Genomic DNA, 13,306 nt, shown 5'->3' on the forward strand with positions numbered 1-13,306 from the left:
CGATGTGTTGCTTCCATGTAAGTCTTCGGTCCAGGTGCATTCCGAGATATTTTACGGTATCTTTCTGTGGAACTTGAGTATTAAAGATTTTTATAGTGGGGCAAAGTTCACGTCTTAGAGCAAAAGTAACATGTATGCACTTGCTTGCATTTACCGATATTCTCCATTTTGTCAGCCAATTTTCGAGAAGATATACATGGTATTGTAGTTTTTCCGACGCAATCAGAGGATCCTTGTGTATGCTAATGAAAGCAGTATCATCAGCAAACGTTGAGGTTAGAGTTTCATTGGTTGTGGGCATATCGGCAGTAAATAACACGTACAGAATTGGTCCTAAGATACTACCCTGTGGGACGCCAGCCAATATTTTTCTCGAATTTGAAAGTATGTCTTTCGATTTAACAACAAACGTACGATTTGACAAATAACTACAAACAAGTTTATGAGTGTTTTTAGGTAGAGTTTCACAAATTTTGTATAGAATTCCAAGATGCCAGACTCTGTCAAACGCTTGGGAAATGTCTATAAATAGCGCCGAGCAGTACTCCTTCCTTTCGAATGCCATTCTAATGTTTGTGACTATGCGGTGCACTTGCTCAATAGTACTGTGGTTCTTACGGAAGCCGAATTGGTGGTCGGGGATAATATTGCTATTTGTAATATGGGGAGTTAACTTCCTTAGTAAAGTTGTTTCGAACAGCTTTGAGAGTATAGATAGAAGACTGATGGGTTAACGGCCGGTGTTGGTAATTTCTTGAGCATGATTGGAGTAATTCTATCTTTACCCGGGGATTTTTTTAGTTTTATCGAGGCTATAGAACTTTCGATTTCTTTTAGAGAAAATCGTATTGGATTCGGAACAATGTCGTCAATTAAAGGTTGAACAACCGTCGATGGTCCGGGATTTGGGGTAAATACAGATTCAAGATGTTCGGCAAATGCGTTTACTTTTTCTTCTGTAGATCTTGTTGAATGAAAAATTATTTAAATTTGTAAAAATTGCTGAAAAACGCGAATTATAATAGCAGTATAAGACGCAGTATAAGAAAACATATAAAAATCTACTTGTATTTGAAAAAACATTTAATTTTTTTTGACATATCAATGCTCCCAAGCGTTGATGCATCTAACTGTATTCTTCTGCCATGGCACTGTATTTTCAAATTCCTGTTTAACAAAGCAGCTTTGAGCATCCTCGAAAGAAAAAGTATAAACAACGCATATATATTCTCTCTCGATTTTCATTTGCTATTGATTTAGTAAGCCAAGAGAGTCTCTTACCACTACTAATGTGTATATTAGTTGTGTTCCAGTACTTTTTTAGTAGTAAAACTAGCAGAAGAGAGAACAGTTCGAAATGTCATTCTCATTTATGTTTGCTCAAAAAATAAGGGAACGGAAAATTAGCAGAAATGCGATAAAATGTCAAAATTCCAAAAGTAAACAGCCTAAATCGGACTGGTAAAACATTACTGAAAAGAGCGCCAACATTTAAAAAATGAGTATTGTAGACGATAAGTTAAAATTAATAATTTATAATAATAATTAATAATCTGATTCCTCATTCAGCCAGTCCTCTTCACTGCTGGAATCATCCAAAAGTGAATACATCAGTTGCTCCATATTTTCTCTTTTTGTTTTTTGCACGACAAATATTAGTTTTCTCTTTAGTTTTCAAGTTGATCATTTTCTTTATTGAAATGTATCAATACATTTTTCAACCTTGTTAGCCCTGCCAATTTAATGTCAAATTTACAATATGCACATTTCTGCTCGGCCAAATTCATGTAGCTAAAACAAGCAGAAATGTGCACCACTCAGCGCCATTTTTTTCTAGAGAGAGCTGCAAGTTTTGCTAGTTTTTGGAGTACGGGAACGCGTTGTAGCAGAATTAGTGCTAATTAGTACTAATTTGCAGGTTCTGGAACACAACTATTATGAGCAAGGCTGAACATGTTGCCAGATTGTTGAACAAAAAGGAAAAGATGAAAATAATCAATCCAACGGGTTGATATCCGGAGATTTTGGTGACCATTGCGCGCTGGAAATGAAGCGAGGAACCTCATTTTGTAACCATTCTTGGGTGGCGCGGCCAAAATGTTTGCGAGTCCAAGGCTTTAATACACCCTCCAGAGTATAGTATAGTATTTTCGAGATAATATTCGGCATTTATTCTGTCGATTAATACGAGCGGAGAGCGAGCATCGGCTGTTATGGCGGCCCACACTATCACCATGACCGGCGCTTGAGTTCTGGTGGTCAACCGAAGGTGTACATTTTCAGCTGACCTCTTTGGCAAGTAAACACGATCATTTTGTTTTTTCATCGCAGAAAACCAAATTCGATAGTTCACCACTTCGGCCAAGCGAAGCAACTCTTTAGCTCTTTTGAGTCTATTTTCTTTTTGTAGCGATGTAAGTTCTTGCAATTTTTGGAATTTCAATGGCTTTATCCCGAGCTCATTTTTTAATATTTGCCGAAAGGGATATTGCGATATGTTCAGCTCACGCCATTTTTCATTTCGGCCACTGCTACGCCGGTTTCGATCAAGTCGCTTCTTTAATTTTCGAACCGTTTCTGCTGATGTTGCTGTTTTCTTCCGTCCACTTCATTTACGTCGTGCTACGCTACCAGTATCACGGTAACAAGCGATGGTACGAGACACAAAAGATTTATTCACATTTAAATGCTGGAGTGCTCCACCGATCGCCACTTGTGGTTTTCCAGCCAAATATAAATTAATCACACTATCACGCTTGAATTCCGTCACGAATAACTTTTTTCTCTAAAATGCTCACCAAAATGCTTTTGTACGCTTGTAACAATATAATGAGCTGTCACTGGAATAATTTTAAAAGCTGTCGGACGAGTGGCTTAGAAATACTTTATAGCAGTGCATTGTTAAGTAGTTTTTACCAACATATTTTAGGCCGTCCATGTTTTCCAAAATGGGATTTTAGGACAAAAACAAAGCAACCAGACGATTAAAGGTGCATGTACACATGTACGTACGAATGTTTATAAGTTGCAATTACTCACATTTTTCTTTTTGCCATGAAATTATTTCATTGTTTTATTCATACATTTAAATAAACATACAGTATTATATATAATATTTATACTTTATATTTGGCCTATTGTTTGGTTGTATGTACATATGTGTATATGTTTTTATCACTTGTAATACTTATAATTTACTTTAATTACTACTTTCATTTACATAAAGCTTTCGTTGTTTTCATGGACATTTGGCGGCCTATCTAGGGTGTGCTGGCGATTATCGCTTAAGGAACTCATGTCGGAAGCATTACGTATGGAGTTTGTGCCATTCGCCGAGGTGCTCGTGGCATTTTCAGCATCGCTCTCTGGGCTGACTCTTCGGCGAATGTCGGGCTTTTCATTCGGTCGTTGGGGGTTCTTGTGCTTTACCAATTCATAGGTACATGTGTAGAGGAATGTGTATTGTGCCAGACTCTGGACCATTTTCATGCGTTGGAAGCGCAGCTTTTTGACCGTTTCATAAATATTTACTTTGGATTCATTCTTGAGGCGTTGCATAATAATGTCCAAACCTATGAAGGTGCCAGTGCGGCCAACACCGGCACTACAATGCACCACAATGGGAGAGTAGCTGGGAATCTTTTCAGCCTTGACTTTGCGAACGAATGTAATCAGATGCATGGGATCGGTGGGTACGCCGTAATCTGGCCATTTCTTGAAATAGAAATGTACCACCTTCTGTTTAAGGCCGAACATTTCATGTACGACAGACAACTCGGTGCGGTCATAAAGATCAAATATGTCCTTTTTCTTTTCGGTCACATTAATACCCTTCGATTTGTACGGATAATATTCATGGCATTTAATCTGCGTTGGAGAAATCAGATGTTGAGTTTGATGAAAACGCAACAAAGATAAAAATATAATTGCTTACCACATCGCCCTCTCGAAACTGAGTTACCATAACAATAACGCGGACATTATGTTGCAATACCATGCGCCAAAAATCTGTGGTACTTTCTGGTTTTGGTCCTTGCGTTGCGATGTACTCCTTGCGTCTGCGATAACCCTTTGATTCAATAAAAGATTGATTTTCTATTACAATCTAATTTTTTCATGAAAGGGGTCATGAATTACTTACATCTATAAAAGAAGCATTGATGTAGTCCGAACCATCTGCATCGATGTCCAGAATAACACGATTTTTATCGTCTGCAAAACAAGAAGAGAGAGAATGAAATAATAAATCAGCCACTCTATATTACAAAAGGATATGTTGACCACGAGTTGACTGATATCGTGGTAAGTTGTCGTGCCATGGATAACCGGCCGGGGTAATTCAACCCACTGACAACCAGTCTCGACTCTTATTACTTGCTCTAATTGTACAGCATCTCTACCGCACTATATAAACGTTTACATACTTTATCTCGAAAAATCGAAGCAATAAATATCAAAAAAAAAAAGTAAAAAGGCAGTAATTTCGGCTCGGCCCAACCTCCACCATTTGGAACGAATTTGGAAAATTTCAAAAAAATAACATTCGCCAAAAATTCTCTTAAAATCTTAAAAATACCGAATATAGCCGTTATATTGGAGTCTATATACAGGCGTGTACCTGTATAGACAACTTTTGTCATAAGCCATCATAATATTTAAAAACGAAACTTGAAAAAATACGTGAATAATGTAGCTAAAATCATCAAAATACCGAACATAGGGAGGTACTGATAAATGGGGCTTGTACGAAGGCCTTTACCTGCATAGACAATTCTCTGTCATAGACTGTAGTTCCCATTACAAACTCTAAACACGAAATTTGAAACTTCGTTGAATGATGTCGCTAAAATTTCCAAAATATCGAATATTGGAATATGTACCATTGGAATATTACCATAAACAATTTTTTGTCATAGGCTATAGTACCCATTACGAATTCTAGGTACGCAATTACAAACAACTCCGGTGAATAACGTCTCCAAAATCGCCAAATATTTAATATCAGGGGTTTCCGTTGTATGTGGGCCATAAGATATTTTGAACATATATAGTATTTCTCTTCCTGGGAGTAAAGTGCTGGGAAAAAACTTTTAGTATGGATTTTTAGACAATTCCATTCAAAAATGTTTGCTAAAATCATCAAAACATCGAATATAGGGAGGTGCCGTTATATTGGGAATAACCGATATCGTGGACCTATATAGACAATAATCTTCCAGGGGATGAAGTACTCAGAAGGAAATCCTCATGAGGATTTTCAGACAATTTTATTAAAAAATTTGGCTACCATCAATAAAATACCGAAATCGGGGGTACCGTTATATGGGGCTATACGATATCGAGGACTTATATAAACAATTGGTCCATTGGAAAATGTGGCTAAAATCATCAAAATACCGAATATCGTGGGTTGCCGTTATATTGGGGCTATACTATATCCTGAACCGACATATATAATTCTCTTCCAGGGGGTAAAGTACTCACGAGGAACTCCTTGTGTGGATTTTCAGACAAGTCCATTGGAAAATGTGGCTAAAATCATCAAAATACCGAATATCGGGGGTACCGTTATATGGGGCTATACGATATCGAGGACCTACATATATAATTCTCTTCCAGGCGGTAAAGTACTCACGAGGAACTCCTTGTGTGATATTTCAGACAAGTCCATTGGAAAATGTGGCTAAAATCATCAAAATACCGAATATCGGGTGACACCGTTGTATGGGGCTATATAGCCCATCTTCGAACTTGTCCTGCCTGCAGACAAAAGACTGAGCTGTGCAAAATTTTAGCTTCCTATCTTAATTCGTTTAGACTGTAGCGTGATTACAACAGACGGACAGACGGACGGACAGGGCTAAATCGTCTTAGAATTTTACGCTGATCAAGAATATATATATATACTTTCTTATGTCTAAAATGATTATTTCAATGAGTTACAAACGGAATGACGAACTCAATATACCCTCCATACCATAGCAGAAGAATACAGGTAGATGCTTCAACGCTTGGGAGCATTGATATGTCAAAAAAAAATAAATGTTTTTTTCAAATACAAGTAGATTTTTATATGTTTTCTTATACTAAGTCATTCGGAAGCTATTATAATTTGCGTTTTTCAACAATTTTTACAAATTTAAATAATTTTTGATTCAACATTTTCAATTCCAAAATTGGTTTGACAGTTCATTGTCCCAGCAGCTGTGTCGACGCGTCTACCTATATTCTTCTACCATGCTCCATACTATGTATGGTGGAGGGTATAAAAACATTATCTTCCCAAAGTTGGCGTATGTGTTTCGGGGAAACACATTTAATAAATTCCTCTTTACTTCATTTATTTCTTTTTTTTTCAGATATGGTAAAAAATGCAAAAGGAAAAACAAGGGAAATAAAGAGAATTATATAATAACTTGAAGGCCGTTTAAAACCTGCGATTTCTACTATTGAATTGAGCTCAAGCCTGAAGTTCTTTCTATTCGGGTTACCGGTAACCACATTATATATTTGTTTAAAATTATATGTTTGTTTAGCATTTTTATAATTTTACTTCTTTTCATTTAAGAAAAAAAAATGAGTTCACTTTAAGAACAACTTGTCTCCGTCCGGATTTTGAGTTAAATAAGTCGCTTTGGCAAGATATCTGGGCATACCGGACTACTCTCGCAATAAATAGCCGCTTCTCCTTCCTTAGATCAAATGCGCATTGATACAATACTTACATGGAAAAATATCGGCATATCGATTCTTGTTATATCCCATTTCTGATGCAGAGTAGCTCAAGTCCAATGCCACAGCGGTTAATTCCTTAAATTCACGAGCAATTTTATCCGGTTTCGATAATTCACGATAGTACATGGCAAACTTCTTCGAGGCAATGTCACCAAAAGAGTCCTCTATGCCGTGGCATGACTCACGTTGCCTGAAATGGAAAAAAAAATATGTTTAAAATTAGTTCAGGATTTGCACAAAACCCAAATGCCTACCACTTTAGGCGTTTCGTAATCCATAGATAAATGAAACCAGCTATGAATGCCAGCAGAAGACAACTGGATACACCGGCCAAAATTATTGTTAGTTCAATGAGTGCCTCGGTTCTGAATTCAAGCAAGGCGGCATCATTATAACCGGACTTGGTGAACAGACGTATAATCAAGTTGTACTCCGTGTCTGGGGAGAAGAGTTAAGTCAAGGGTTGCTCTTATGAGTGTCGTTAAACATGTTTTACCTGGCTTCAGAGGTCCATTGCAGTAGCGATTCTTTTCACTGACACAATCTTCAGTTCCAATTACATACTCTATTTCGCTTGACGATTGTCCTCGAGGATCTGGCGGCTTCCAACGTATTGGCGTTGTTTGATACTGAGCAATACACTCCACATTTTTATCCCCATACACTTCGCTCCAGGTCTTTACAGTTGGCCAGTTAATACTCGTGTCCATCGCACCGTACCTTAATTGCATTGCATCCTGATCACAATCCTGTGGAAGATAAATTTAAATGTTACAATGACACTGTACATCGCCAAAAAATAACAGCTTGAAATGTTAATTTTTACAATTATTTAATTAATTAGAACAAATTAAGGTCGAAAAATTAGCTAATAATGGTGATAATAAGGGTGAAATAAAAAACCGCAACTGTCGTATTTTTGCTTCTTTTTATTAAATGTTATTGAATGAAAACAAAAAAAAGTCGGAAATAGCATCAAATCTTAGAATAAGTTTAGATTTGTTCGAATTGGTCAACTTTGGCCCCGTCACACCATTCCCGGCGAAGAGCTTGCTTGAGGTGATCGATACTTTGGTATTTTTTAGTGCCAAACTTGCTTTCCAAAATTCTTCAGACACAATAGTCCAACGGATTGGTATCCGAAGATTTTGGTGGCCATTGTGAGCTGGAAATTAAGCGAGGAACATCATTTTGAAACCATTCTTGGGTGGCGCGTGCTGAGTGCGATGGTGGATGGTCCTGTTGGAATGTCCAAGGTCTGCGGCCAAAACGTTTGCCTGCCCAAGGCTTTTTCGCGATAATATTCGGCATTTATTCTGGTGCCACGGTCGATTAATACGAGCGAAGAGCGACCATCGGCTGCTATGGCGGCCCACACCATCATTATGGCCGGCGCTTGAGTTCTGGTGGCCAAACGAAGGTGCACGTGGGGATGCTTACTAAAGGACATTTGAAGACTTAAAATCAATGTAAACCACTTGAAAATTAGTCCCTGAACTAGATGTTTTTTTTATAGAAAATATGAATTTTGAGTGAGGCAGAATATAAAACTTAAAGCTTGGACCTTAAAAAAGTCATTTTGTAGCGACCAACGGTTAAAAAAAAAACAAGTACAATAGTATCAGTCGGTTTTGCCGACAGATGAATACCGTCAGCTTTTAGTTTTGATTATTCAATGTGTTGACCCTGAGTGTGATGGTGCTGAGTCCTGTTAGAATGTCCAAGGTCTGCCGCCAAAATGTGTGCGTGCCCAAGGCTTTAATACATCATCCAGAATATTTTCGCGATAATCTTCAGCATTTGTTCTGATGCCACGGTCGATTAATACGAGCGGAGAGCGACCATCGGCTGTTATAGCGGTCCACACTATCACCATGCCCGGCGCTTAAGTTCTGGTGGCCAACCGAAGGTGCACATTTTCAGCTGTCCTCTTTGGCAAGTAAACACGATAATTTTGTTTGTTTACAAACTGCTGGACAACGAATGTTTTCTCATCGGAGAAACCCAAATGCGGCAGCTCACTACTTTTAGCCAAGCGAAGCAACTCTTTAGCTCTTTTGAGTCCATTTTCTTGCTGTTGCGGTGTAAGTTCTTGCACTTTTTGGAATTTCAATGGCTTTACAACGAGCTCATTTGTCAATATTTGCCGAATGGAATATTGCGATGTGTTCAGCTCACGAGCCATTTTTCGGCCACCACGACGCGGGTTTCGATCAAGCCGCTTCTTTACTTTTCGAACCATTTCTGCTGCTGTTTTCTTCCGTCCACTTTCTTGGCTTTGGGCTAAGCTACCAGTATCACGGTAACGAGCGATGGTACGAGACCCAAAAGACTTATTCACATTTAAATGCTGGAGTGCTCTAATGATCGCCACATGTGATTTTCCAGCCAAATATAAAGAAATCGCACTATCACGTTTGAATTCCATTACGAATAACTTTTTTTCTGGAAAATTCTCACCAAAAATATATTGAGCTGTCAATGGAATAATTTTAACAGCTGTCGAACGAGTGGCTTAGAAATGACAGCAGTCTGAAATTGGTTGCAGTTTTTTCATCTCACCCTGTACATATTTTGGGAAGTAAATTGTTGTCATCAGGATCACAGACACATCACAATGACACTCAAACTGTATTCGTCAAACTATTAAATATGTACTCAGGACCTATAAGGCTACTTGTGGTATGGTAAAAAAAAACCAAAAGTATATAAATGGGCAAGATTGCCCGAAGAACTAGTTGTTTTAATTTCGCTCAACATTTATATTTAATTTAACTGACAAATTTTAAACTCGCTGCAATGTCAAGGCAAAAAAAAAATATGTGCCGCTCTAATAACAACTTTTGACAATATATGAAGGCGAAGAGTTGTATTTTTTGCGGAATTCGCCTTCTGGTCAATCTTATAGTTGGGCCATGGCCCATGGATTTTGAATAAAATAGTCATATTCATTACCTATACTTCAAATAAATCCTCTTAAAGTAGATTATCCCTACAAAAAGTTCTAACATAATCATGCCGCCTCCCTCCTTACTTATGTAGTATATTCATTATTAAGAAGAGGAATAATTCGTGAGAAAAAAATATACATACTTTTTGGGATAGTAGCAATGCTACATACAATATAGTTCCATATTCCGATTGTAAGACATCGGCTGGAAAACGTACAACAGCTATTTTCGAGGGGTTGCTGCTTTCGTAGGCCTCCACGCGGGCTTTTGTCATGGCCTCAGTATCCAATCGTTGTGGAACTACAACAAACATACCATTTCAACTTTAAAGGATGATTCATCCGAATGATTCATTCATTGTACTCACTTCCGGCGGGCGCATCAAATGCCGCATACGCATTTTCGCTGAGAAACTCGACACCCACCGTCTTGACGGATGCACTCACTGTGTAGTGGTATTCGGGTTTTAACTCCGTTTCGTTGTGGCTAATGAGACCGTCCTTACTAAAGTCCGGTATTATTTTACGCGTTATATTCTGATTCTCATAGCCATCTCGATGTCCGTTGAAATCGAGAAGAAAATATTCAATGTCACCATTCGATTTGCATGGAGAACTCCATGAGACAACCGCTTGAGCCTTGTACTCCAAGTCTGTTTCCAATGGACCTTCAACCATGGCTGTTACTTTTTGGATTCGTTCAGATACTGGATGCGACAAAGATGAAGTAGAATAAATATATATAAGTAATGATTTGGACAACAACAACATGCTCTCTCTTACTCCATGGCTTCGTGGTGATCATGGTGGGCGATGTAGATTCACTGATGCCGAAATCATTCTTAGCTGCCACTTGTATGCTGTATCTGGTATACGGCTGCAGATCATCGAATGTTAACTCCAATTTCGATGTCTCACGCGGCACCATATCCGTGTTGGTGATGCCACAATCCTTGGGAATGAAATAGGATGCTTCGACGCGCTTGAAATAGGTTATGTACATGTTGATGTTACCGTTGGCGTATTTCGGTGCATTCCAGGAAAACTTCAATGTGCTATTGGTTTGTGTGACTACGGTGATGTTTTCCGGCCTATCAGGAACTAAAATTGAGGTTCGTTAATTCAAGGGTTTTTAAAGGCACTATTTGAACGGTATTTTAAGATGCATTACTCACAATAGGCTTCGGTTCTCTTTACAAACGTTTTATTAGCCGACCAACCGCCAATGTTGTAAAGTCCAGCGTTACAATAATATTCAGTGTAGGGCGACAGGGGACCAATGTCCGTGTTGAATAGTATCACAAGTTGACCTTTGACATATTTCTCGGCTTTCTAAAAAAATAATAATCGTTGATAGGATGAAAAAAATATGATGACATCGGCGCAAATAAAGACATAGAATCTGCTTATTTATCTCAATTCATAAACCCACATTGGTATGGCCACATGAAAATTGAACCTTCACTGAAACGAGATAAAAGGGACTTTGGGGACTTTGCATATGAATGCCAAAGATGATCAAGGAATACAAAATAGATAATTTAGTTGAAATTTGAATAGGGCGGTGCATTCCACCTTACGACAGAGTTCCGTTACACCTGGAATTATCCAGCTATTATGAGCATTGCATGTAATGACTTGTACGAAACTTTGTACGAAGTCGGATGATACATATGCAAGAGGATTATGACTAAAGTTATATTTGAATATAAACAAGTAATCACTGATTTCAAAAGGACTTGCCAGGAAACGTAGTTTAAAATTATCATGACATCATTTGACATTTCTTTCCGTTGTAAAAGTTTTCATTTCACATTTTCAAAGAACAACAATTGAGGTCAAGAATTCTAATTTTTATATCCTCCACCATAGTATTGAGGGTATATTAAGTTTGTCATTCCGTTTGTTACACCTCGAAATATTTATTTTATACCTTGATCAGCATTAAATTCTATGTGGATTTAGCGATGTCCGTCCGTCTGCCCGTCTGCGGAAATCACTACAGCTTCCGAACGAAATGAAGTAGGTTGCTAAAATTTTACTAAAGCCTAAGACAGAAAATTGTCTGTGCAGGTCCACGTCTTCGTATCGCCCCATATGACGGCACCCCCGATATTCGGTTTTTTTGATGATTTTAGCTACATTATTCACTGATTTTTTTCGCATTTGAATATTGTAATAGCTTATGACAAAAGTTTCCTGTGCAGATCCTACATTCGGTATTTTTAAGATTTTAACAGAATTTTTAACAGATTTTATTTCTTTCTTTTTTTTTTTTTTTTTTGAAAATTGCAAAATGCGTTTCGAATGGTGGATGGAATTCAAAGTTCGACCCGGCGAACTTACAGCATTTTTTATTTGTTTGCATTCGTTTTTTTAATATTGCCAATATATGAAAGTTCAATGGGTCGTATGAATATTTTTCATACGCCACCGGGACCAATATTTTGAAACTAAATCAGTGGTGCTCGCACACACACCATCCAAACATGCTATGACATTTTCATCAAAGACAAAAGTTCGAATTTATCCTTATTCAAGACGCTGTATCCAAATTTGCCACTCTTATGTGTGTGATGGATGACATTGTTTTGCAATGTGTCATGTATAAAATATAAAATAGCTTCCTATTATTGCCAGTATTGTAGTAGAGTTAAGTTTAACAAGTTAAAAAGTATCCGTCGGTCTTGCCGACGGATTTTGACTTGCGTTATGATTATTCAAACTGTTTACACTTTATTGGGGAAGTTCCAAATGAGAGGGCCAATGTTTTCCATTGGGATGTTGTCCATATTGGGATGAGCATCTAACATTAATTTCCAAGTTTGTGCGTATAATTAATGAAAATTAAAACTTTTTGTGGGGGAGATACCAGAAGGAGTGAGCCGATGAATTCTATATTCACATCAGAAATCAGGTTGCCAAGTTTTAAAAACAAGTTTTAATAGCTGACTTGTTTCCCCCTTGGTAGGGGAGATACCAAAAGAGGTAGACCGATATCTATCATCTTCACACCATATATTGTGTTAATAAAAATATTGGTATGTGTGAAATTTTAAGGGAATCGGATGCTTACTACGCATTTATAAGCGTTTTGGTTATTCAATATTTTGACTTTTGTGGGGGAGGTACCAGAAAGAGTGGACCGATATATTCTATCTCCACGCCAGCTCTTGTGTTAGCAAAAATATTGGGATGTGCTAAGTTTGAAATCACTCTAGCTTCCGAACGTATGCAGGACTTTTAGTATTGAAAATGGGCCATGTAGGACCACATCTTCGTATATCCCCCATATAACGACCCCCCGGGAGCTACCACAAGGAGTGGACCGATATATTCTATCTTCACGCCAGGTCTTGTTTTAGCAGAAATATTAGGATGTGCTAAGTTCGAAAATAAGCGGATGCTCATTTCGGGTTTTATGAGCTTCATAGTTATTCAAAATTTTGACCCGTTGTGGGGGAGGTACCAGAAGGAGTGGTCTGATATATTACATCTTCACACCAGATTATGTGTTGATAGAAATATTGTGATGTGTTCAAATTAAAGATAATCGGATGCTTACTTCGCATTTTATAAAAGGTATAATAATTCCAAATTTTAACCCTTTGTGTGGGAGGT

General features: G+C 37.8%; 1 protein-coding gene and 1 long non-coding RNA gene across 3 annotated transcripts in view; one reads left to right on the forward strand and one right to left on the reverse strand.

The window, feature by feature from the left end:
• The first annotated feature begins 1,648 nt into the window (after positions 1-1,648).
• On the forward strand, positions 1,649-6,493 carry LOC131803624 (uncharacterized). Its single transcript, XR_009342691.1, has 2 exons — positions 1,649-3,004; positions 6,360-6,493. It is a non-coding gene; the product is annotated as an uncharacterized LOC131803624 (long non-coding RNA).
• The window catches only part of LOC101894271 (phosphatidylinositol phosphatase PTPRQ), a 40,368-nt gene continuing 30,102 nt past the window's right edge, over positions 3,041-13,306 (reverse strand). Inside the window, exons 10-19 of one of the 2 annotated variants that reach the window (XM_005185015.4) lie at positions 10,861-11,017; positions 10,469-10,786; positions 10,054-10,392; positions 9,829-9,986; positions 7,232-7,484; positions 6,993-7,173; positions 6,726-6,925; positions 4,142-4,212; positions 3,935-4,069; positions 3,041-3,867 (exon numbers count right to left, since the gene is read on the reverse strand). In XM_005185015.4, the coding sequence (XP_005185072.1) occupies positions 3,217-3,867; positions 3,935-4,069; positions 4,142-4,212; positions 6,726-6,925; positions 6,993-7,173; positions 7,232-7,484; positions 9,829-9,986; positions 10,054-10,392; positions 10,469-10,786; positions 10,861-11,017 (2,463 nt within the window). In that variant the 3' untranslated portion in view covers positions 3,041-3,216. Of the gene's footprint in view, positions 3,868-3,934; positions 4,070-4,141; positions 4,213-6,725; positions 6,926-6,989; positions 7,174-7,231; positions 7,485-9,828; positions 9,987-10,053; positions 10,393-10,468; positions 10,787-10,860; positions 11,018-13,306 lie in introns of both variants that reach the window. The other variant, XM_005185014.4, reaches the window with a different exon arrangement.

Source organism: Musca domestica, unplaced genomic scaffold (genome assembly GCF_030504385.1).
Source record: "Musca domestica strain aabys unplaced genomic scaffold, Musca_domestica.polishedcontigs.V.1.1 31, whole genome shotgun sequence".
Classification (NCBI taxonomy): domain Eukaryota; kingdom Metazoa; phylum Arthropoda; class Insecta; order Diptera; family Muscidae; genus Musca; species Musca domestica.